The sequence below is a fragment of the Pteropus alecto genome, unplaced genomic scaffold (genome assembly GCF_000325575.1).
Source record: "Pteropus alecto unplaced genomic scaffold, ASM32557v1 scaffold7, whole genome shotgun sequence".
Lineage (NCBI taxonomy): Eukaryota > Metazoa > Chordata > Mammalia > Chiroptera > Pteropodidae > Pteropus > Pteropus alecto.
The window spans coordinates 59,948,059-59,972,681 of NW_006494614.1; the positions used below are offsets into that span (position 1 = coordinate 59,948,059).

The 24,623-nt window shown below is 45.5% G+C and overlaps 2 protein-coding genes and 1 non-coding gene across 6 annotated transcripts in view; 1 reads left to right on the plus strand and 2 right to left on the minus strand.

Moving 5' to 3' along the window:
- Positions 1 to 24,623, plus strand: part of KIAA0513 (KIAA0513 ortholog) — a 118,714-nt gene that overhangs the window by 24,152 nt on the left and 69,939 nt on the right. The window lies entirely within an intron of this gene.
- Positions 1,691 to 24,623, minus strand: part of ZDHHC7 (zinc finger DHHC-type containing 7) — a 28,732-nt gene continuing 5,799 nt past the window's right edge. For all 3 annotated transcript variants that reach the window (XM_006926728.3, XM_015600374.2, XM_015600373.2), the window contains exons 2-8: positions 16,902 to 16,987; positions 13,592 to 13,923; positions 6,464 to 6,588; positions 6,132 to 6,228; positions 5,428 to 5,509; positions 4,505 to 4,635; positions 1,691 to 3,857 (exon numbers count right to left, since the gene is read on the minus strand). In XM_006926728.3, coding sequence (XP_006926790.1) covers positions 3,681 to 3,857; positions 4,505 to 4,635; positions 5,428 to 5,509; positions 6,132 to 6,228; positions 6,464 to 6,588; positions 13,592 to 13,906 — 927 coding nt within the window. In that variant the 5' untranslated portion in view covers positions 13,907 to 13,923; positions 16,902 to 16,987 and the 3' untranslated portion in view covers positions 1,691 to 3,680. The remainder of the gene's footprint in view (positions 3,858 to 4,504; positions 4,636 to 5,427; positions 5,510 to 6,131; positions 6,229 to 6,463; positions 6,589 to 13,591; positions 13,924 to 16,901; positions 16,988 to 24,623) is intronic.
- LOC112474768 lies at positions 5,739 to 5,857 on the minus strand. The gene has a single exon (XR_003044537.1). It is a non-coding gene; the product is annotated as a 5S ribosomal RNA (ribosomal RNA).

The window sequence follows — 24,623 nt, forward strand, 5'->3', positions numbered from 1 at the left end:
AACCTAGGTCACATAAATAGAAACCAGTACTTGGATCCTCTCAATGGCCGCCCTGGGAGGTGGACGACGACCAGGAGTGGTGTCTCCAACATGCTGAATGGAGAGTATTGAACAGAGAATCCACAGTCTGGCCAAACCATCAACCAAAGGTAAGGGTAGAATAAGGCATTTTTCGGACAGGCTAAGGTCTTGAAAACTTTAGTAACACGCCTCTTCTCAAGGAACTACTGAGGAATGTGTGTATTATACCCACTGAAGAATGCAGGAGCCAGGAAGATGCAGAAGCCAGGAAGCCAGAGATTGAGCACAGGAGTCTCGGGAAGACATCTGCACAGCACACCTTGAGAAGCCAAGGTGGCCAGGAGCAGGAGCGGAAAGCTGGGAGGCTGGGCAGGAACTACCCCATCACCAGAGAGGCTTGTGGGGGTGGAGAAAGACCGAATGATGGGTATACAGGGCACGCATGAGGCAATGTTATCTCGGGGAAGAGTGAAAAGCTATACATCACAGGACCCTACTTGGTTTAACAATAAAATATTTAGCCATCGTAATATAAACTGTATAGTGAACAAACGTGGGATGTAAATGCACTGGGTGAGTGGGGAGGGGAAGGCAGAGAAGGCTGTGAATCCAGGAGCTCTGGGAAACCACGTGTTCTCTGGATTGAAAATGCGCTGTGCATAGAACCTTCTTCTGTAATTTTCTCAATCTTTCCATTGCGCCTGGAAGCCAAGCTGTTCTCTTACAGATCAAAACTGGCTCAGCTTTCGGCTAACTGAACCAAGCTTTATCTTTCCTTGTCTTTGGGCTGTCTTTGTTTAAATTGTCAGTTGGATGGATAAGGAACAATGTGGTTTTAAATCTGATCCTGTCAATGCTGCAGGTAGCTTACCCTTTCATTGAAGCACCTGCACACTACTTTGTAATCAACGTGGATTCTATGGGCTTCTCCTAGGCTATTTTTCAGGATATTTTTTTCTGCTTAAGCACCCAAACTGAAATTATATATAATAGAAGATTTAGCCACCTTCCTGTTTGGATAACATTTTCATTTTCCATTTTAATGCAAATGTCATACTTCTCTGAAATGAGCCTACATGACATCCTAATAGGAATACAAATATATCGCAGCAAAATTCTGCAGAACCACAAATACAAACCCGAGAGTAGCTGCTGGCCTGGCGTCCAGGCTCAGGGATGTCTCCATGTCTAGGATCCTCTGTTTCTGCACATCTGAAAGGCCAGCAAGTGCCTCCTGGAACAGTGTGCAGGCAGCATCTCTGTGGCGTGCACAGTTGGTCGTCCATTCATGCGGCTGCCCATCTTCCCTAGCTCTCTCTCTTCACACATCTCTGGGTCTCTCGAGCACAAATATTAGACAAATTTGTTGAAGCTTTAAGTAGCAGACATTCTGGGTTGAAGAGAGATTTTTTTTAAACTTTTAATTTCAAAGAGCACTAAAAAAATTACAGGAATGTTTAGCATAAAGCTAAGTAGGATGATGTGTGTCAATTTAAGAGTACAATATTAAGTGTGGAGGGCAAGGCGGTGAGGGCAGTGGTGAGGTGGTGAATGCGGCTTTGGAAACAGTACAGGAGTGACTATGACAGCCTGGGTGCTGGTGTTAATGAGCCAAGGAGAAGCCAGCCACTGAACACACTGACAATCCACCAAGAACTGCACCACGTAATAAATTGAGAACCGTCAATTGATGAGTTTATTTCATATAAAAGTTACATTGAAAGAAGAGGTTGAAAAGTCAAGTATACTTGATTTGTACATACTTGCCAAGTCTCACAGGATTCAACCACTTCGATAATTTTTTTTAATTGATAAACAGGATATACATATTAAAAGCCTCACATTGAAGCCCAGTACACATGTCCAACCCAGACAACAAATGTGCAAATGAATATGCAAGACAATCTCTGGAAACAGTCTCCTGGATCACCCACTACACGTGTTTTGTCCCTCTGGCTGTGACGCAGTCCATCCCCTAATAGCTCACACATTTCTGCAGTGACTTAGTCCATTTCAAAAAACACCCTATATAGCTTTGTTCACTTGGCTATGATTGTGTCTCAAGTAGGTCCCTTTGTGGTTTTGCATCAGCAGTGGTAGAAGCCCTGATTAGGATAGGGTACAAATTAATTAAAAACAAAAACAAAACGGTTCACAGATGAACAGAAAGGAGTGAAGACCAGGAGAGAAACATCAACAGTTCTCAGCGTGGGAGGCAGGCTTAGAGGAGACCCTCGGACTGTCACAGATGGCTTCCTTGTGAGTCCCGCACAACATGGACAGACCAGGCAGGTTTAAGGCGAGTCCCCAAGGAGGGGAGCTGTTTGCTTTCTGACATAATCTGAAGCTCTGCACCAATGGTCTTATTTTATCACTTGTGACATGGGTAGAGAAACATAAATGACACCCCCCCCAAAAAAAGAAAAATCAAACGAGATGTTGCCATCCTGAATATTCTCTGGACACAGAATCCAGGGCTCATTGCCTTGCAGTCCCCTCACCTTCTCAGTGACGCCCAAAGGCCAACACTTGTCTCTCTGTTTCATTGCTGCTATGTCTGCCCCTCCTTCTTCACACCCACCAAGCTGCACGAGTGACCAGGTGCACGAGGTGACGGCCGCCGCACGACTCTGCTCTTCTCTCGCTGAGGTGCCGTTCACACACCGCCAATTCGGCCGGAACAAAAAAGTCGGTTCCAAGTCCCCCACGCACTGAAGAATTTGAAGATAAAATGAAAACGGGAGGGCAACAGAGGACCGCACAGGAATGATTGTTCTTTGGATCAAGATATTCTCCAGGTTGCAATACATTCAGAGTGAGGCCCACGGGAGGAGGGTCCCGGGGCCGCTCTCCCCGCTTCCCTGAAACGTCGGTTTCTAAAAAATAGCTGGTTTGCTGCACACAACCGTTAAATGTTACATCGCCTACACAACACTGTCAATTTTAAAACACGCGCGCGCGCGCACACATGCGCACACGCACGCACACACGCACACACACACACACACACAGGCACAGACACAGACGCAGACGCGCAGACGCGCAGACTTGCTGCAGGGTCAGAGAATGCCTCTTCCGGGCAGTGGAAGTGTACCTGAAGCCACCTTCACCGTTCATCAGTGCACAGATCTTTTGCCAATTCAGTGCAAAGTGTCAGAGCTAATGGAGACCAACGCTGACTTCTATGTAAACGCCCCTGCCCACCGAGGGAGAGCTCTGCTGCACGGGGCCGACAGGAACTCCCGAAAGCGCTCGTCGGAGAATTCTTGTTCACTGGATTGACTTTTTTTCTTCATGATTGAAAAAAGCAGCTCAGTACACAGGATTTCCATAACCTATGTAGTATCCCACACAGCTTCTTAGAAAATGAAAGTACTCTTAACAAAAATCCTAACTGTGCAGGAAGAGAATGACATTTGGCTTCTTCGTGTGGCCACATCCCTTTCGTTAGTTGTACAGGTGAAAACTGATGAGAGCAGCATCCAGTTACTCGTTTGGAAAATCTGCAGTCTGTGACTAAATATATAAAACTCTGCTTGCTGCAAGCAACTGGTTTGTGTCGGTTCCATTTGCCCTTGGTCACAGATGAGCTGTCGATACCCTTTCAGACCCCGGATAAATCAAGTTGGTTAACCAGTTCTGGCGTGATGAGAGGGACCTCAAACAGAGAACTCTGGGCTTCCTTTCCTGGGTCTCGTTTGTAGTCGCCTAAATCGGAAGCCAACGAAGGGATTCATCCAGAGGAGTGAGGGGGGCCCCCCAAAGACAGACTTCATCCCTTCCCATCGTAGCCTCCGCTCCCAGGTGGGCTTCTCACTTTTCAGTCTCTCTATCTCCTGGAGGCAGAAAGATAAGCAAGTGGGTGGCAGTGCCAGGAAAACCCCAACACATCCAGGTGAGGCCGAGTGGTTAAGTCAGCAGAAAATACCACCAAACTTTACGATTCCACTGCATCTGAGGACGAGGCATTCGGATGAAGTGTGGGCTTTCCTTCCTGGCGCCAGCCCCCACGACCTCTCTCAGCACAGCCAGGCTGGCCAGACCAACATTATACAGCGGCCATCAGTTAACTGGACAGCCCCCGCAGCCACAGTGGTGCAGGAGAGAGCTGGTCCTCAGGGCCAGGGGACAGCCCTTAATTCATTCATTACAAATATTTATCAAGTGCCTTCTCTAGACCTACAGTTCAAAGCTGTGAAGGCAACCAATTCCTTGCAACTCGTCCAGCTGTTCCAGGGGGCTGAGTCTCCTAGAAAATGGGAATCTGCCTGGCTCTGTTGACTCTCAAATCACACTGATCCCTGAAATATGCACTGCGCATAATGACAGGATGAACAAATATAGCGAACCTGTCGGAGCTTATCGAGGCTGCCCAATTAATCTCCTGCGTTAATATACATGCACCTGCTGTTGACATTACGATTTCCCATTTACTCAAGCTTTCACCAAATATTAAGCAAATACAGCCAAGAACAAAGCATACCGTTTCATCATTGCATATTGAGTGGATCTGGGTGCCAAACATAACTGCAGTGAAAGTGAAAAACAGGAGACCCTCAAGGCACAGGAAGATCAACAGGATGACAGTGATTGGAGGTGAAAAATCACTGCATTCTGTGAACGAGAGAAAGTGCGTTGTGACTGGACATCAGAGCATAACGAATTCCCCAAACAGCAGGATATCAGCATGTTTCGCTCACAAAAGGATCCTCACAGTGCCAGCCCCTGGCCGACTTCCAGGAGGAAGTGCTCCTTTTGTAATAGGCACGTTCACTGTTCACCAAGGGGCAGAGGAGGTCAGCCCTTTCAAGCAAAAATTCACACCATTTCTGGTCAGCAGTTTCTAAAGAGTCCATGTTATCCGAAGTTTCTATTAAGACTGTATTTGTGTATTAAAGTGCTTATTAAAATGCAACTAAACCCGGAGAAGAAGAAAGGCATGTGTACCTACACACGGGAAGTACACACGGGCTGTTCCCCACCCACCCTGGGGTGGGGCATCTCTGTCTGAGCTGCCTGCATATCCAGTGCTGGACACGTTAGGCCCATCTGCACTACACTCATGTTCGGTCATGCAAGCTGTACTCCACACGATGCCTAGCTAGCTAATTAGAAAACAAACACCAGCTTTGGTGGAAATACTACTAACTTCCATCGAATCTCAATATCTACAAAATGTAAATGAAACTATTTAGTAGAAATTATTAATTGACCACGGAAGAAAAGTTATATTTATGGCTTCATCATACTAGCAGAAAGGCAGTGTGAAAACTTATCATAACAAAAACTCCTAAAATAACCGTGAGGATTTCTTTCAAAACTAGAAAATCAATTCTTCCTTTAAAGCTTTCCCCTCTTCACCCAATAGCATGACTTCCAAGAAAGACACACACAGTGTGAGCTTACCAGTCCACTGCCCTCGGACACAGGAAATGAACTGAAGTCCACAGAGAATCAGAGCGTGGACTGAAGACAGAGCTATGTACATCTGGAACGAGGGAGAAACTGGTTACGACTGGTGAACGATTATGGATTTCTAGGACCGAAGACCGCTTAATCTTATGTTGACTCCTCCATTTCATTTGTCAGTAAAAATTAACAAAGGAAGGAATCAATTGCAGTAGTTGACATCTGCCTACCCAAGATCATATTAGACTAAGTAAAATAATTTTATAGAAAAATATACAGTACGGAAGTAAGTTCTTTTCTTTTTTAAACACCTACAGCACCTGGTCTTCCTAGGTGGTCTCCCATCCAAGCACTAACCAGGCCCAACCCTGCTTAGCTTCCGAGATCAGATGGGATCGGGCGTGTTCAGGGTGGCATGGCCGTAGACAAGAAGTAAGTTCTAATACACTTCAGCAAGATCCTATTAAGAAATGACTCAAAGTATCTGAGAGAGAATTAAATGACAGTAAAACATCTAAATAATACAAGCAACATGTATTTATCTGATGGACTACCAATCTCAGCACAGTGTTATAATTTGAATCCTGGAGGAAAGGTTGGAGAAACTGGTCTGATGTTAGAATAAATTTACCTGCTCTAGGCAAGATTCTAGTTAAAGAATTTAAAACTCAATATGTCACTACATAAATATTTCTACTCACAGTGAAGAGCACAAAAAATCTCTGATTCTTTTCTCCAACACAATTATTCACCCACGGGCAGTGATGATCCATTTTCCGAATACATCTTTTGCAAATACTGAAAGAGACAGGTTTGATTTTCAGTATTCCCTGCTCCGAGGAAACACAACCCCAGGCCATGTGTCCAACACATGGAATTGTAATGCTGGTCAGAGGCTGCCGAGGGGTCCTCCTGCTCGAGGGAAGGGGGCCGTGGTACCTGCGATGGTGGGTGCTCGGTCTGGCCTAAGGGAGGGGCCGTGGTACCTGCAGTGGTGGGCACTAGGGCCGGCCTAAGGGAGGCGCCGTGGTACCTGCAGTGGTGGGCACGCTCGGGCTTGATACAGCAGCACTTTGGGCACTTGTAGATCACTTCTCCCGGCTTTAGCTGCAAACTCTCCATGTATTCCTTAGTGGCATTTCCTTTGGGTACCGCCCCCTACAGTTTAATAAGAATGTGTTTTAGTTGGAGAGAAAGAAAGATTAAAAATAGACTATATAAATGTAGGAATTAGTGTTAGATTTTATATATCATAAAATACTAATATTGCTGTAGGTGCCACTTAAAGCATATTAATATGAAAAATGTCTGTTAGGCAGGACCAGAAGTTTTATTTTCCATAAAGAATAACATGCATTAAAATGAACGCAAATACCTTATTATCCCTTCATGAACTGGTAAGTCACCTGTATTTTTTCTAGCTAATGCAAGATACGCCAGAAGCAAGGTCTGTTTATTAAGCAAAGGGCAGCTTAAGGGCAGCTGATTGTCCCCAAGGGTGCCAGTACGTTCTGTCGCCACTTTTCCTTATCACCCCATTCTCATGGGCTTGGCCTGATAATGCTGCCCACAGTTTCCTATCAGCTGCAGTAGGGGAACATTGAACAAAACAATCTCACAAAGGACTTTATCTCGTGTTTTTATATGTAATGCATCTGTATCTGTCAACCTAATCAAGAGCACTCACACTCAAACCTGGAAAGTGTGGCCTGAGTACCCGACCCAACTCTGAGCCTGGCCACGGGGTCAGGGGCTGTAACAGTGCACCGCCCATGCCCCAAGTGCTAGCGGAGCTGGAGAAAGATAAGCAATAGGGAAGCAATGGGAAGACGAGTTAGGGAAATGTGAACTGATGGCAAGAGGCAGAACGCTGACGGCCAGGAGCCTCACAGAACCATGCAGGCTGGAGGCCAGACGCGGGGAAGTGAGGCCTGTGCAGTGGGCCGCGAGGGCCTGAGTGGGCCGCAACAGGGAGGGCCTTGATCTTCAGGCGGTGGTGAGACGTAATGAAATACGTGTCTGGAACATGACTCTGGGTGTGGTGGCAGGGTGGACTAAGATAAGCATTCTGACCAGAGTGGATGGGGGTGTTCGAAATATCTAAACGCAGGAAATAAGATCTGAATTCCATTTCTTACCCCTCGGAGTCTGTACTTCATGCAGAAATGCACATTTCTAGAGAATAAGCCCCACTGAGCCACTGGGACCAACAGGCCAGGGGTGCAGTAATAAAGGGGCATGAAGAAAAGAAGCACAAGGAGATGGAAGGGTGGGAGCGAACAGCCCTGGGAAGACTGAGGTGGAAGAGGGGAAGGGGACGGTTAGGGACTCCAGTGGAGTCCTACTGGTCAGCACAAGTAGGAGCGGCGCTGGCACTATTTAAAGCCTGGATGTGCAGGCTGGACACTGGGGCCAGATCCGAACCTCTGCAGGGGAGGGGCTGACACCCAAGTTTGAAAAAGTTCAGGCGAATGTGTCGTAATCTGGAGACTGATGACCACCGGCTTCACGGCCCCTGGTGAGCCAGGCTTAGGGCCCCGTGCCCCATCACCAGGAGGAAGTAAGGCCTCCAGGAGGTGTCCTAGGGACTTTGGGCACAATACGAGTGTTTCTAGCCAAACTCTCCACTATAAGTTGACTTCCCTCTGAACAAGCATCAGTCAGTTTCATCATCCTAATGTGGCGAAGCTGTTTTGGTCAAATTCCTAGCATTTCTTAACATTCACACTGTCTCCTTAAAGAAGGTAAAAAGGTAAGGGTTTAAACTCTTGAAATTTTTAAATCAGAATGTTGGGCACAACATTTTACTTAATTTACAAACCACAATTTTGAGTCTTTCAAGTTTCCCCCACCAATCCAGTCGTATACATGCTCCTGGTGACAGCGTCACACATTTCCATAATAAGAGGAAATGAACAAGCTTTAAAACGCCACACATCTTAATTTTTATGAGACACGCGTGTACTTTTCCATAGTAAAAACAAATGTGACCGAATACCCTCTGGAAAGCAGAGCACTCCAACACTACCCATTTTTTTTAGAAAACAGCTTATGCTGTACCCACAAAGGGGTAGCCAATCGTTAGGTGACACTTAGCAACTAGAGACCGGAGTTTAAGGCATTTCCTGGTTCCAGGCGTTCATTTTTGCTGCTCGGGACCCTGGTCAGGCAATGAAGCTCCTCAAGGAGTTCAAGATGATTCCCCCAAAGCCCCACAGCCCATGACCTACGCCGTGATTCTGAGTCTTCTGAGGCATGCTTTCGCAGACCAGACACCCAGCAGAAGGGCCGGCCGCCACGCTCGGCTCGCACCAGCAGCTGGCTCCGTTCACGGTCCACCTCCAGAACAGCACCCGTTTCCTCGGCGCCAGTGGAGACCACTCTTCATTCCGTCAAAAGAACCTTCCAAACAGCTGAGGCACATTCCTCAAGCTCACATTTCTATTTTAACCACTTTCAGGGGATGTTTTCCTCCAAAATGCATCGTGCATGTTTCATCCCCATCTCCCCAGGGCTGTGATCCCGGCACCAGGCCACAGCCATGTCTCTGGGCTGCTTCCTACCCTACCTGGTCCTACTGCTCCCCTTTTGCACAAAGTTCTCCTAACGGCTTTTTGATTTACTGCTGCCTCTTCTGGCACCTGACCTCACACCCTGCCCTCATCCACCTCTGACCCACCACAGAGAAGGACACCAGACACCCACACTTAGGAAAAGTCAAATGTCCAGGGAAGTTACGCTTTGAAGAGCACACATTTTTTTTCCATATAGTTCCTTCTTGATCCCCAATTCCCTGTCATGCATTCTGGATCCCTGGGACCTAACCAAAGAGGAGTTAAGCCTGGGGCTTTCCCCTGGATCTCCCTACGAATTTATGAGAAACACAGGGCATGAAGAGCATGTTAAAATATGCTGAAAATTCCAGAGACGGAGGAAAGCTAAGAGATAAAGACTATTTTTCAATTTAAAAATCTCAAGAAAAAAAGAGAAAGGGGACCACAGGGATTAAAAGAGACACATTTAATGTGTCAACTCCAAAGTACAGACCTTATTTGGAGCCTTATTCAAACAAAGGTGTAAAGGAACTGACAAAATTTGAACTCCAACTGTACAGGTGGTACGGAATTACTTGGTTGCTCCACATGAGCTATTAGCATTGCAGCGAGACTTTGAATGAAGAAGAGCCCTTATTTTTTAAAGACACACTCAAATATTTACAAATAAAGTTTTATAATGTCTGAGATTTACTTCCAAATATTCTGGGGCGGGGAAGAGAGGGAGTTAGGTAAGGGTACCGCTGACACCAGACTGACCGTGAAGTGCTAACTGGGGTTCACGACACTGTTTTCTCTCTACTTCCCTGTATGTCTGAAATGTCTGTAAGAATTTAACAAAAAGCGGGGCCTTTGGAGACAGACAAATCTTTTTCGAATCCCGGCTTCATCTCTTACTAGCTGTGGGGTCTCATTTTCGGCTGTGGATGTACCACCCAGCTCTTCCAGGTGCTGGAGGATTAATGACAGAATGCCTCTGGCAGGGCGCCTGGAACAGGGCCGATGGCTCCCTCAAGGGAGCCCTTCGTCGGGCACTCGGCAAATGTCCGCGGAGAAGGCTGATGCTCGTAAAAAAAGGCTGGGGATTCAGGACGGCAGGCTCTGGGGGAAGGTCTGTGGGCTCTAAGGTAGTGAGCGGCCCTTTTTTAATCATTCAATGACCTTGCACAATTATAAGTTCTCAGCGTGTTTCTGAATGTTAAGGTTGGTGAAAGTCTCATCTTCCAACAGTGGGGCTTTTTGCTTTATCATCGGATCTCTGCTCTGCTCCATCGAATGTCATGGGCCCCATCTTCCTTCCTGCTCCTCAAAGTGCCAATGACTTTTCTCAAATAACAAAAGCCAATGCTAGCAAAGACTGACTTGTAGTTTAGTAAAATGACATGAAGTCCCAGTGGGGTATCTGCCCCGCCCCAGGCTGGTGTGATGGTTTTAGCTGAGCCCACACTGGACCTTGGGATGGTAAAGCAGACTCCCTGATGAGAGGACAAAGAGTGAACACACTTGACCCCGCTGGGCCACGCAGTCTCTCCTTCAGGAATGCGGATTTGGAACTTAACGATTCCAACCCCGTCTGGTCCATGGGGCTGTGCTTCTTCACTAGGCAGCAGGGAAAGCCAGGATGCTGAGCAAGACAGAATGCCCGAGGGACAGAGAAAGCCTGAGGGGCCTGTCCAGCTCTCCCCTCGGTCTACCTCTCTAACAGCGTCCACATCCCAGTTCTGCAGCCTGCGGGGTTCTTGGCAGGATTCTTGCCTTGGGTTCCTCAGTTTTATTTACACTGACTCCCAGAAGTAACTTGCCATCATTGTCTTAATATGTGGCATGGCTGCAACAGTGACATCTAAATGGACAAAGGACTTGAATGGACGGCTGTCCAGAGACATCAGAATGGCCAAGCAGCACGAGAAAAGATGCACGGCACCATTAGTCATTAAGGAAATGCAAATCAAAACCACAGTGAGATGCTGCTTCACACCCGTTAGGATGGCTATGCTAAAAAAAAGATGAACCACAACGTGAGGATATGGAGAAACTGGACCCTCGTGCACTGCTCGTGGGAATATAAACTGTGCAGCCACTGTGGAAAACAGTCTGGCAGTTCCTCAAAAAGTTCAGTGCAGAGTGACATATGACCCAGCAATTCTACTCCTAGGTATCTACCCAAGAGAAATGGAACAGGTCCACACAAAAACTTGCACACAAATGTTCATGGCAGCAATATCCTTAATAGCCCAAAGTGGAAACAACATAAATGTCCATCAACGGATGATGTTTATAAAGAAAATGGGGTCTATCCATACAGTGGAATATGATTCAGCCATAAAAAGGAACGAAGCACTGACACGTGCTATCCATGGATGAGCCCTGAAAACCTTGTGCTGGGTGAAGGAAGCCAGACATAAAAGGCCACATATTATATGGTTCAGTTTGTACGAACGTTCCAGACAGGCAAATCCACAGATACAGAGAGATTGGTGGTTGCCTAGGACTGGAGGATATAGGGGTCTGGGTGGTGATGGCTAAAGGGTACGAGGTGTGTTTTTTTGCGGGGGGAATGATAAAAATGTCTAAAATTGATTGTAGTGATGGTCGTACAATTCTGTGACTACAGTAAAAGTCACTGAACAATATACTTTAAAGGATGAATTCTGTGGTATATAAATTAAATTTCAATTGAAAAACTCTGACGTCCAAGATCTCAAACTCCTCCTCCACCTCGGTCCGCCTCCCTCTCAGTGCTTCCCGGTCTCCACAGTGACCCAACAGGTGAAATAAATATGCCCACCAGGAGGAGGCAGCATCCCGCACACACCTTCTCCCCACCACCTCGCCTCTCCCAGTTCTTGGGGCTTCCTGTAAGAGTTTTGAAGCCTTTTCCCAAAGGAGGAGAGGGGTGGGGACAGGAGCCAGACTGCCAAGGAGTGAAGGGCAACCACACTTGGTAGAAGCAGCAAACACAGTCTGACGAGGAGTCTCAGCCTGGTCAACCCTCTTCCCCCGCCTGCCCCGGCCAACTGGGGACCTTTGTGTGGTCACACAAAGGATGGCCCTGCCCAGTTTTCAGCATCCAGGAAGGTGGTCAACATTAACAGGGCTTTTCCTACCATGAATGTTTGACTAGAAATGATTAATCTGGCACCTATCCCTGTAACTGCTCCCTGTGGCCTGAGTACCTGACGTGTGGTGTTTCTGATGCAGCGAGGTGAGGGGACGGACACACACAGGGGTCAGGAGCAGGGTTTAGATGCCAGAGGGAGGCTCGTAAAGAGAAAGGAGAAGCAGGTCCTTTAAGTCCCAGAAGGCTATCAGACCGGGTTGCAGTCAAAGACTGCACAATCGGGCGAGGCTACAAAACCATGAGCAGAGCTGGCTGGCTCTGTAATACTGTCCTAGGCCTCTACTAAGCAGACAGATGACAGTAAATAATGCAGGGTGATACCCATCATGACATGAACAAAACATTAACTTCTTGGCACGTTTTTAGAGAAAGTTTACCAATAAACATGAGCCCCGTAGACTTTAACACACAAATCAGGAGCCCCTGTACCAGTGGTTTGAAAGCACTCTCTTCACACTGTGGAAAGAACCTTTTTCAAACGAAACCCCACACGAACTGCTAATACCTGGCCAGGCACACCTGCAGCATAGCCCTGCTGATGGGGGAACCTCTCCCACCGGGCCTGCAGGCTGCCCACCCACAAGGCAGCCCCCCGGCACCTCCTATGGCTCTGGGGTGAACCTGGAATCCACTGTTTGGAGGTGACTTCTGGCTGAGCTGCGAGGATCTGTACTGCTTTGTCTAACCTGAGGATGTCTCAGAACCTCAGAGAAGCGGCCTCACACCCAGTGTGGAGGCTCTGAATCGAGGGGCATTCAAGACATCAGGAATAAAGGCAGTTCGCTGTGTGAGATATGGCCCATCTTTATCCTGAGGGCCACTGCTCCAAAGATAAGCCCATTACTCCGCCCTTGTTTTCATATATCTGTGTTAGTTCTCTCACTGTGCACTGGACCTGACCTCTACTTAGCAATTACTTCATCCAAAGTCACAACCCACACTTGATGGAACCAGTAATTGGTGAGCCCTGCCTCTGCTTTGCAGACAGGCTGAACCTTGACCTTTCACTGGCTAGAATGAGACAACTGCTCCAGATTTTATCTGAGACTTAAAAATAAGAGAATTATAAAGCTAGAGAGAACTTAGATATAATAACTAACCTTTAGCTCAAAGAAGTTAAAGTAGTTGCTTACAAAAGGCAATTAAAAGATTAGTACAGTGGTGAAATCTAGATCCCAGATCTCTCAGCTTTCACTTCAATCTTTAGAGAAACAAAATATTTAAACTAAGAGAGATTTTAGAAGTAATTGAGTACAACTGCTTCATTTGAATAAACAGCGGGATGGGAATGTGTCTCATAAACATACCGTGATATCACTTCTATGTGATGCTTATTCTCCAATTAAGACACAAAAAATGCTACAAGCCCCTATCGAGGAATTAATAAAAACAGGTTACAGGAGCAAGAGGCCCTTCGCCACATGGTCTACGGTGTCGCACTAGACCAGATACAAGAGAAAAATCCAGTAAGACAGCGAGCACTTACGGGGTCGGTGAGCATGGTTCTCAGGTGAGAAGACAGGGCGAGCACCGCTAGGCAGTTAAAAATGACTCCGTTGACCACGGAGTACCAGAAGTCTTTGGAAGGCAGCAGCATGACAAACGTCACCACAAAGTCTGCATAGACAACCAGAAGCCACGTCATGATGGCACAGATCATGCCGCAGCCGTCACGGATGAACCAGACTCTGTCTGCCACATCGGCCTCGGAAGAAGAGGAGGACGAAGAGTCATAATTGTCATTTTCAGTCAGGAGGGGATGGTGTTCGACATCGCGGAGCCGGTGTCCTGATGACGGCATGATTTCCCCGACACACCCTAGAGGGAGAATGGACAGAGCTGATGAGGCTCACGGGGTGCACACTGTCACCTAGCCAGCTACAGCCACAGATGGACAAAGGTAATGAAAAAAAGAACAAGCCAGATGCAGAATCGCAGCACTCAAATTCCCAAGCCATAGTGGACAGAAAGCTTCGCCACTGCTGCCATCCACCACCTACGCCAACAAGCCCCGTGTGGCCTGCTCTGCCTGAGCTGGGTGCACGGTTCACCTTACAGCTCTTGCACAGACAAGACCGCCAGCATGATGGACTGGTGACAAGCAAACGACTACATCTCTACGCATTTTTATGCTGGCTCACGACACACTGAGCTCATAGTTCTTACTTGGGTTTTCTCAATCTGATTCTGTTTACTTTCACTTCTCCATTTTAACTCTGATGACATGTGATCATGTTTTTCACGCAGGCTCCCATTTTTATCTCTATCTTCCTGAACTCTATACTGTTTCTAGAATGCTCTTCCTCTCTATTTTAATCTTCTAAAGTTTAGTTCACTCATCAGTCCATTCTTCTGACATCTTTCCTATATTTTCTAAAGTCCCCGATACCTGAGAATATAATGGGATCCAATGAAACGAACAAAAAAAACTTGCACTTGTCCTAGGAACTTGTTTTGCTGCTTCTCTTATCAGTATTTGAAATGAGCAGCAATGCTCATGATAAAGACGAGGGAAACAGAGTCAGAGTTCATTTGACGTTAGTGTTCAAGGGATAGAAAACCACTGACAGCGTTTTATCAAATGATCCAAGTGCTTTCTCAGCGCAGGTGTGCTGCTCATTTTTCAAACACACACAGGGCCGGAGACCCTCCCGATGCAAGGGAGCGGGAGTGGTGAGAATGAATGCTCTTGGAACCAGGTCTGCTGCAAGTGATTACCGGCACAGTCTTTTGAATCTGCGTTCTTTTTTTCCTAAACGCAACTGAAGCACAGTAATTACAAAAACATTTAATGGATCAATGAATCTGACTAGAATTCATATTTTGTGGAATTCCCTGTTGATATAAAAATACTGACTGGTACAAGAGAGAACTGAAATTGTTCCTTATGGTCAGTAAAATAACTCTGCCCTTAGATCAGACGAAACAGCTTAAAAAATTTTTAAGTGAAATAGAAGAAACTTAAAGAATGTGGGCAGACCTTAGCCAGCCCTGTCTGCCCAACTCCCCTGCAAATACCTCTGCTGAGTCCATTCTCTCCATACAACCTCACTCACCCTATAGGGCCTAACGTTTCTCTCTTCCAAGCAAGTCAGCCCAGGAAGATAGTTCTTCCTCTGAGGAGTGCTCTGAAAAGGGTCTCTGCACATCAGACATGACTACCTGGAAAGGATGACGCAAACTGGTTCTGGCCACACACACCGCTGTAAAACCTGATTCCGTCAGGGGGCCGAGACGTATCTGGAAGCTTCTCTACTTCTGAACTATCAGGGCACACTCATAAGTTCTACTTGCGGTGTACTTACCACTTTCCACCATGACAGAGCTTCTCTGTCTTCCCTCCCTGACTGCCAGCCCCCCGCATGGAGGGTCCAGGTCTCTCCTCCCTGTGTTCTCTTTGCTGCCTACCATTGGCAAGTGCACGTTTGTTTACGAGCAAATCCAACAACGAGACACTGGTACCTCTCTCAGATTCAAACAGTTTCCTAGTGATTTCCTTAAGCAATTTAAGTGAACCATAAGTGTACATCAAAACTTTAAACTGAAAAGTTCCTCCAACCAGAATCCCTTTGCTTTATGGTAATTCCTCAGTAGGATACTTTCTATGAGAAATGGGTACTTGCTTCCTGGGAAGTAAGACAACCAGCTACACGGCCACGTGTCCAGAGACAGACCAGCCTTTTGTCAGAGCACAACGTTTGTGTAGTCTGAGTTCTATCCAGAAATCAGGACCCTGAACATCTTCTAAAGGCACGCGTGACCTTCCGGTCGTGGTACTGGCGAGAACTGCCAGAGCGTGGCCCTGTGGTGGTACGCCTCTGCTGGGGGTGCAGGCGGCAGGTCTGTTTGTGCAGGAAGAGTAACCACAAAGACACCTAACACTGGCATGGCACGACATTCCTACAAGTGCATATTAGGATGCAGGTGCATAATGCTCATGTGCTTTCGAGCCAAATTCGTAAAATCCACTAGAAGACAAAGGGAAAACCACCTGATACCCAGCAGTCACTTTATTTTCAAGAAAGCCATCAATGGACACGGCAAGGTTAGGCTGGATGCATTCGGTTACCTGTCATAAACTGCACAAGCGTTTCTCCGAGTCACTGTATTTACACTTCATTAATGCAACAGGAAGGGAGGGGAGGAAATGAAGAAACAATTCCTTTACATTGTACTGATCTAAAAATACCAGAAACACGAGAGCAATGGCACAGCAATTCGCGATGCAGTACTAAACCGTACACACTCGTTAGGGTGAGGCTGCAGTCTTACGCTACGCTGATACCAAAATTGCTATCGATTTAATACTGCTGAAGATCATTTCTGGGAGAAACCTGAAAGCACTACGCATTGACTGATGGCCAAGCAGATGTCGCATTATCATTTTCCTACTTTAATGGCTGATTTAATGGGATTTTTGTCTACGCTCCTGAACCTGAGCTGTCTGTCCTTATGTTAAATAAAGCCCCGTTTCCCAGAACACTAAAAGCTACATTGCAGATCTCATTAAAAGGGACAACCACACAAGCAAAAACTTTCCATTACACTCACACTTGAGCATTCACCTCATCTTGTAATACTTGCTAATAACCTATCAGTCCACTTCCTGGACTCCCCGTCCCGAGATACACTCCCCTTGTAGGAGAGGTGGGTAAGTAAACCAGCGACAAGTGGGATGATTTCCGTGCCGCTGTTAACCATTTATACTGCCTGTATTGCCTTTTCAATAGTATACCACTGGTGTCAGCTGTCAGAAAGAAAATAGTGATTATACACCCAAAGAACCACACTCTTACCTCACAAATTATTTTGAAACATTACTTGAACATTTTGCGCCTTTTCCTCAGGATCTTAAGATGCATACTGTCTTATGTGATAGGATCTGAAAGCCAAGAAAAGTTGATTAGACAAGTTACTTATTTTATGATAGAAAAGCATGTAATTTCTTAGAGTATGATTGATCTTTGGAGCATATAAAGCCAAAATAACATTTTACACATAAAGTTGTTATTGAGAACTATCCTTAACTATGAATCATGACTCCTCTAAGTTTTCATTACTAGTAAACTGACTGACAGTCCTGAAATTTAAGGAATTTAAGTCTGTCCATTTTACCCTCCTGTTATTTTAGCCACAGTGTTAAATACAAATCTTTAACCCAAAATCCCTGGAGAAAGATCCCTGGGGGATAATCCAGACCAAATCCGACCAGCCTGCATTTCAACAGTCAACAACTGTTTTACCAGCCACGGGAAAGGAATAACAGAGAAGAGAGAGAGGGTGAGACCGAGGGGTGAGAGGTGCTGGACAGAGGGAGGGAGGGCCGCCTGCTGAATGAAGAAAGTCCCAGTCCGCATCTCCCACCATGCTCGCTGGCAGGTGGGTGAAGAGACAGCCTCTCTAGAAGCGCTCATCTGGCCCAAGAGAAAAGATACCAAGATGTGGGGAAACCCCAACAAAGAGGTCAGATTCACTGTGACAGTTTCCTAAGACGATGGCCACCAGAGGACACCCTACCATGGACACAGAGGCTCTGAGTGCTTGGCACATCTCATTCTTAAATATGAAAGAACAGCGAATACTCAGGTGTTCTGAAGAAAGCCCAAAACAGGTCCTATGAAGGACAAAGCCCCAAAAAGAAGTGCGGGGAGAGGGGAAGAAATTCAGAGGAAGCACGATGCACAGAGAGCTTAAAAAGAACTAAGAAATTGGGTCTGTGAAACAAAAAGAGGAACATTATGAAGACTTCCTACTTACTGAAAAATAAAAATATGACAGTAGAATGTTGAAATCTTAAAAATAGGAATGGATGAGAGAGTGAGGAAATCTCCCAGAAAGGAGAACTGAAGGGCAAAGAGAAAGACCCTAGGAGAGAAAATAAAGCAAGATTAGAGGACCAGTCCGGGAGGTCCATCCTCCAAACAACAGGAGGTCTGGCAGAGGCAGCCGCTGAACAAACATCCTTCCTGCAGAGCTTGGCTTCCATTCTGCTGCCTGGTGCCTGTCCACCCTGTTGTTATCCAGGATCTTTCCAATATATATTATCTTTCTGCTAAAGCAAACCCTCAGTTGGCGTCTATGTTTTTTTTCTTTTTTAAAATGTATTGGGGTGACATTGCTTAATAACATAAGTTCAGGTGTACAATTCTATAACACACTATCTATATATTGCATTGTGTGCTCACCACCCAAAGTCTAGTCTCCTTCCATCACCATATATTTGACTCCTTTACCCTCTTCATTTTCCCCCAACTCTCTTCCCCTCTGATAACCAAACTATGAATTTGCTTTGTTTATTCATTTATTGTTTTTTATTTTATATCCGACATATGAGTGAAATCATATGGTTCTTGTCCTTTTCTGACATTGCACCTTACCATGATATTCTCAAGACCTACCATGTTGTTACAAATAGTCAATATTTCATCTTTTTATGGCTCAGTAATATTACACTGTGATATGTGATATGTACTACATCTTTATCCAATTATCTGTCCAAGGACACTTAGGTGTGGCTATTGTGATTTATGCTAGCTACAATGAACATACGAGTACATGGATCTTTACAAATAAGTATATTCAAAATTTTCGGGTGGATACCCAGGAGAGGGATTGCCAGGTCATATGATAGTTCTATTCTTAACTTTTTGAGAAACCTCCATACTGTTTTCCACAGTGGCTGCATTGCCACCAGCAGTGTATGAGGATTCCCCTTCCTTCACAACCTCTCCAACACCTGTCATTTCTTATCTTATTGAAACTGCCATTCTAATAGGTACGAAGTGGTATCTCCTTGTGGTTTTGATTTGCATTTCAAAGCTGATCATCTTTTCATATATCTTTTCACATACAGTTGGCCAGCTGTATGTCTTCTTAGGAAAAATATCTGTTCAGGTCCTCTGCCCATTCTTTAACTGGAAACAAAAATCTGGTATCTGTTTTCTGAAACCAAGACCCCTGACTCAGACACCAGGAGGCTGGCGTGGAAGAGGGTGAAGGGATAGGGGGCAGGGGGATCAAGAGGCATGGAGGGTATGTTTCCCTGGTCTCCACCAACAGATTCTGGTGTTCCTCCCGGGAACCCAGAGGCACTCAGTGTTTCCTGTCTCAGGCTCACTACACCTCCGCCTAAGCTAGGCTCTGCTGTCGGCCTCCCCTGCGCACCCCACCACCGCAGGTCTCCTCAGGACTCGGCTCTCCCTCTGCTCTTACCTGGACAGCCTCCCGCTCCATCCCCGGTACCACCCTAACGTATTTCCAGCTCTGAGTCCCTTCTGAACTTGTTAATAACAAACGTGGTCTTGAATGTCAAGCTGCTTAAACTAATAGTGGTGACTTTTTAAATATGATATTTATATATGGTAACTTTATTCAAATATCTATGCAATAGCCAACCCCTTTAAATGCCAGATGAGATTCTGAACTAATGCCTAATTATGCCTTAATAACTCAACATTTTATGCACGTTCATTTTGAATATTCTGACTATTTTCAAATGAGGTTATGTTAGCGATGTTTTAAAATAAAACTGGCCTTGCAAAGTACAGGACTGCCAGTTGCAGGCACTAGGTCTGCAGTGGAATCTCTATAAGGAGACCAAAACCCAATTGCGTTTATAAATTTTAAAAAGTACTCAATACAGCAACCAGTTCAGAAGGCAGTCTGGCACTTTCTCTCAAAGTTAAACAAACACCTACCCTATGACTCCGCAATTCTACTTCTAGGTATTTACACAAGAAAAATGAATAAGAACACAAGTATAAAACTGAACACAGAAGCTTTATTCATAATAGTCCCCAAACCAGAAACCCAAATGTCCATCACCAGGAGATGAATTAAACAAACTATGGTATATTCATACAATGGCATACTTCTCAGCAAAAAAAGGCAAAAAAAAATTACTGATACATGCAATAACATAGATAAATCACAAAGATATGCTAAGCAATAGAAACCAGACGCAGAAGATGTACAGTCTGAATGCATCTATATGGCACCCTAAACCAGACAAAACTGTTTTCAAAGAAACAGAACAGGAGTTTGAACACAAGGGGGAATGAGTGACAAGAGCCCAAGGTACTTTCTGAGTTGATGGAAATGCCCTATATCCAGATGGGAAAGTGGCGTATATACGTTTGTCAGAGCAAAGTTCAATGTGCTGTTTAAAAAAAAACCCAAAGCAATGAACTACATTACACACTTAAAATTGTGCACTTCATTGTATATCGACTCTGCCTCAACAACAACAAAAAAATGAATAAGAACAAAAATAACCAGCACAGGTCCGTGTGGCAGGTGTGAAAGCATAAAGCTACCCAAACAGCTTCTTTCCTAGAGGAACTGCATTCAGGAGTCAAGACCCTGCCTTGAATTTACTTTTAACTGTATCTTCAGGTAAGTGTCTTAATCTCTTCCCTTTACCTTTTCCTCGGCTATAAACAGAAAATTTATTTCTCACAAACTGAAAACAAGTAAGCAAGCAAAAAGACGTCTGTATTCTTTCTTTGGTGAACAGTTACTACAAAAAAATCAAGATACAATTATTTCACTCTGACAATGAAAAGAAAGTCTACCCTAGAGTCTGGTATTCATGTTTATATTAAAGTGCTGGTTAAACTCATCGTTGTTTTACTATTCACACACCCACTGATGACCTATAAAACAGAAATAAGCAAATCTCTGCTTCACACACAGAAGCAGCATATGAAGCAAACACTAGCTGTGTGAGAGATCCATTTAATTTAAACATGGGGGCAAGGGCGCTCCAAGCACCATACTCTGCAAGGCCCAAGGATGTGCAACCACAGATATGACCTTCTTCCCACAGGAGCTCACAAACAGGCAGAGTTGGGAATCAGCCTTGTAAATAATGTGCTAAGTGTCATCCCCAAATTAGGAGCAAAGTGTGATGACGGGGAGCGATGACAACAGCTAATTCTGTCTGCAGAAACCAGAAAGTGTCAGTAAAGAAGACAGCATGGTGGGCCCTGATGGACAAGCAAGATAAGGACAGGAGGAAACAGTGTGAGAAGGTGCAGAGAAAGGAAAGGGAGTACAGTGTGCCCAAGGGCCTCACGCTCCGGGCAAAGGAGGGAGGGGAGAGGGAAGGGAAATGTGACCAAGGACAGACTGGGGTCCAAAGCAGAGCACTCTAAATGCCACACTGAGGAGTCTGGATTCTGCACTTCATTCTGGTGGAATGGGAAGCACCAGAATGTAGGTAAACAGACAGATGTTTTAAAAAGACACCGGCAACAAAGTGAGACCAGGATGGAAGAAGGTAGACAGGCAACCAGGAGGCTGCTGCTGTGACCCGGAGCAGAAATGATGGAGGCCAAGGCCAAGAGGGGAGCAGGGGCCTGAAGGGGGCTGTGTGAGAGACAGTCACGACAAGAAAAAGCATAGGAGGGACCAACAGGACGGAATGGACAGGGCGCAGTACTGGAAAATAAAAGGGACTCGGAGGCATGACTGCCATGGCTGACACGCCCTTGGAAAAGGGAAGCGGCAGACTCAGGGACAGAGCGCTGAGATTTGGGCTCAATGAATCTGAGGTGCCCGAAGGATGAACTGGCAGAGCTGATTAACAATTAGTATCTGACCTCCAGCCCTCGACCTAGAGATACAGAATGAGACTCCAGCAGGGAAGAAACCAGTGAAGTGGGAACGGATGTGATCACCCAAAAGGCCACAAAAGCCTGAGGCTGAACCATGGGGAACATAGGCATGAAAGGAGAGAAAGAGGTGAAAGGAGCCAGGAAGGGAAGCCAGGAAAGAAGGCGAGAACAGTGAACACACCAAACGGGGTGCCTGCCAGGAGAGGCCAAGCGGATTCGGTTTCAGTGAAGAGTCAAGAGCTTGGAGAGAGGATGGTGAGAAAATTAAAGAAGCAAATTTTTTTTAAATGCAGTTAAGTGAAGGACATATGTTGCTAGAAATAAAAGTGGAGGAAAATTATTTTTTTAATTTCTCCTCTTATGTATTATCTCACTTGAAGCTATGGTGATTTTAAAGAAGTACTTGGTTTCTCCCATTTTACCTTGGACCCACAGGGTTTAAGTATCCACCCAAAGTCACAGTCCCTGGGACTCCATGAGCGTCCCACCATGCTGCATCTCGATCTGACCACGGTACACTTTAACAAAGACTAGAACAGCCCTCAAAACAATAGAATGTAAAGAGAACGAAGAATATATGCCTAGGAAAGCTGATCAGGCTATCAGACTAAGAAGAGAATATAAGCTAAGCGGTCCTGCCATGCATATTCTCATTTTTTTTATTTTTCATGTTGTACTTATTTGAACTTTTCTTGCAACTATAAAAGCAATATAGGCTCGCTTTTTTGTTTTTAAAGAATGAGGGTCCAAGTTCGAAAACTCAGGGAGATGACAGCTGACAAAGCAGAATGACCCTTCTTCCCTAGAGGATGGGGGCGGGCTACAGAGAAAATGGACCGAAGCTAAAGAGGTTCACATTCCATAACACTGTTTTCTGAGCAAATAGGAAGGAGGTGGGCTTTGGGTATTAAAAATAGGAGGAAAAGAAAAAGCAAAAAAAGAAATGGGGGAAAGCTTAAGAATAGCTACTGAGATTGGAAAAACGAAGCTGGGGACAAAAAAGGACTGAAACACAACACCGTGAGTGCAGGCAGTGCTGATAACTTCCAGGTTCTAATAAAGTGATGGGAATGACTAACCCTTTGATCAAAAAGTCCGGCCCAGCACTACAAAGGCTTCTGTGGGGTTGCAGATTAACAAAGATGATGATAGAAAACCAGGGTATCGAAGGCAAGACTTGGGCTTAAATGATTAACCATGGAATCATTAGGGTGAAGGCCTAATAAGCCAGGTAACAGAAAACATCAAGGAACTAGAGGTCTTGGCGATGCTGAGAATTAGGTTTGGAGGAAGTGACAAGGTAGCCAGGGTGGAATGAGGCTGGGTCGGCAGAGTGAATTTTAAGAATTCAGAGGATCCCTTCCCCACATAAATATATACCTTCCACTCTCCTCTGCTGTATGGGGGAAGGTGGTGCAGCCAGACTGGAGAGCAGATGGGCAATATTTATCAGATTAGTTCAACGCATACCCTGTGACGCAGCAACCTATAATGAATTCTCACAGAGGCCCATAATGGCCTTGCACCTCAGAGTGTGGTCCCAGGACCGGCGGTATAGGCTTCTCTTGAGAGCTGGTTAGAAATGTAGAGTCTCAGGCCCCATTCAGGCCTGCGGAATCAAAGCCTGCATTTTAACAAGATCTTAGGTGATTAAAAAAAAAAAAAAGAATTCAGAGGTGGCACCATTCAGGATAAGGATAAGATCTCATATGCAGCCATGCAAACAGGTTACTACACAGAAGGGGAGTGAAGGGAGAATTTCAAGCACTTATGCCCCAGGTATGCTGACAACTCGAATGATAAGTGAACCAGGATGGGCCTGAGTTAGGGTAGGTTACACTACCAAGCGAGCCAGAATCCTCACTGAACCTGGTAAAAGAAAGGAGCATTCAGGTAACCTACCACAGTGTATTTACTGCAATCATGTTCTAAATGTTACTTCCATCAGTTTACAACCATGAAAGATGTAGTTTGTGCTTTCAAACCCTACGAATAATGAATGCCATATGAAACTTTTTTCCCCTCAAATTACTGACTCTAAAGAACAGAGAATATTAACCTTAAAAAAAAAAACAACAGAATATTAAGCTAACTAAAGCCAAGTTTCAAAAATATGCTGGCACATTATCCTTACTGTGAACAGTAAAGTTACTTAACCTTTCTAGAAAGATCTTTTATACCAAAATACTTAATCACTCCAAAACAGCACTCGGACACTGCAGATCAAAAAGATGGCAAACTGGGAAACATACCGAGGAGCCACGGGCCTAGGAGACGGAAGTTGAGGGCGGGGCTAGAGACAACATTGAGTTTTTCTCTTTTCTCATCAGCCACACTTCGGTCCCTTACTAGGTCCTTCTCCTCCGTAGACACTTAAATGTTGGGAGTGCCCTGGCTCAGTCCTGGGTTTTCCCCTTTATCTATAAGCTCTCTAAGTCAGGGGCCCCCAACCCCTGGGCCATGGACTGGCACCGGTCCATGGCCTGTTAGGAACCGGGCCACATAGGAGGTGAGCAGTAGGCAAGCAAAGCTTCATCTGTTTGCAGCCGCTTCCCAGTGCCAGCATCACCACCTCAGCTGCACCTCAGATCATCTGACATTAGATTCTCATAGCAGCAGCCATCCCTGGTGCCAAAGAGGTTGGGGACTGCTGCTCTAAATTGTCTCATAGGATCTCAGTCCGTAGTTAAACATAGTTAAAAATACATTTATCTGGGAAAGTCTCAAACTAACAATGCATCATTGAATATATCCAACTGGCTCCTCGACAACTCCACAGAAACATCCACCCCAACACACACACACCAAATTGTTATGACCCCATTTTTCCCATCTCAGTAAACAGCACCACCATCTAGCTGCCAAGGTCAAAACACAGGACTCATCCTTCATTTGACTCTT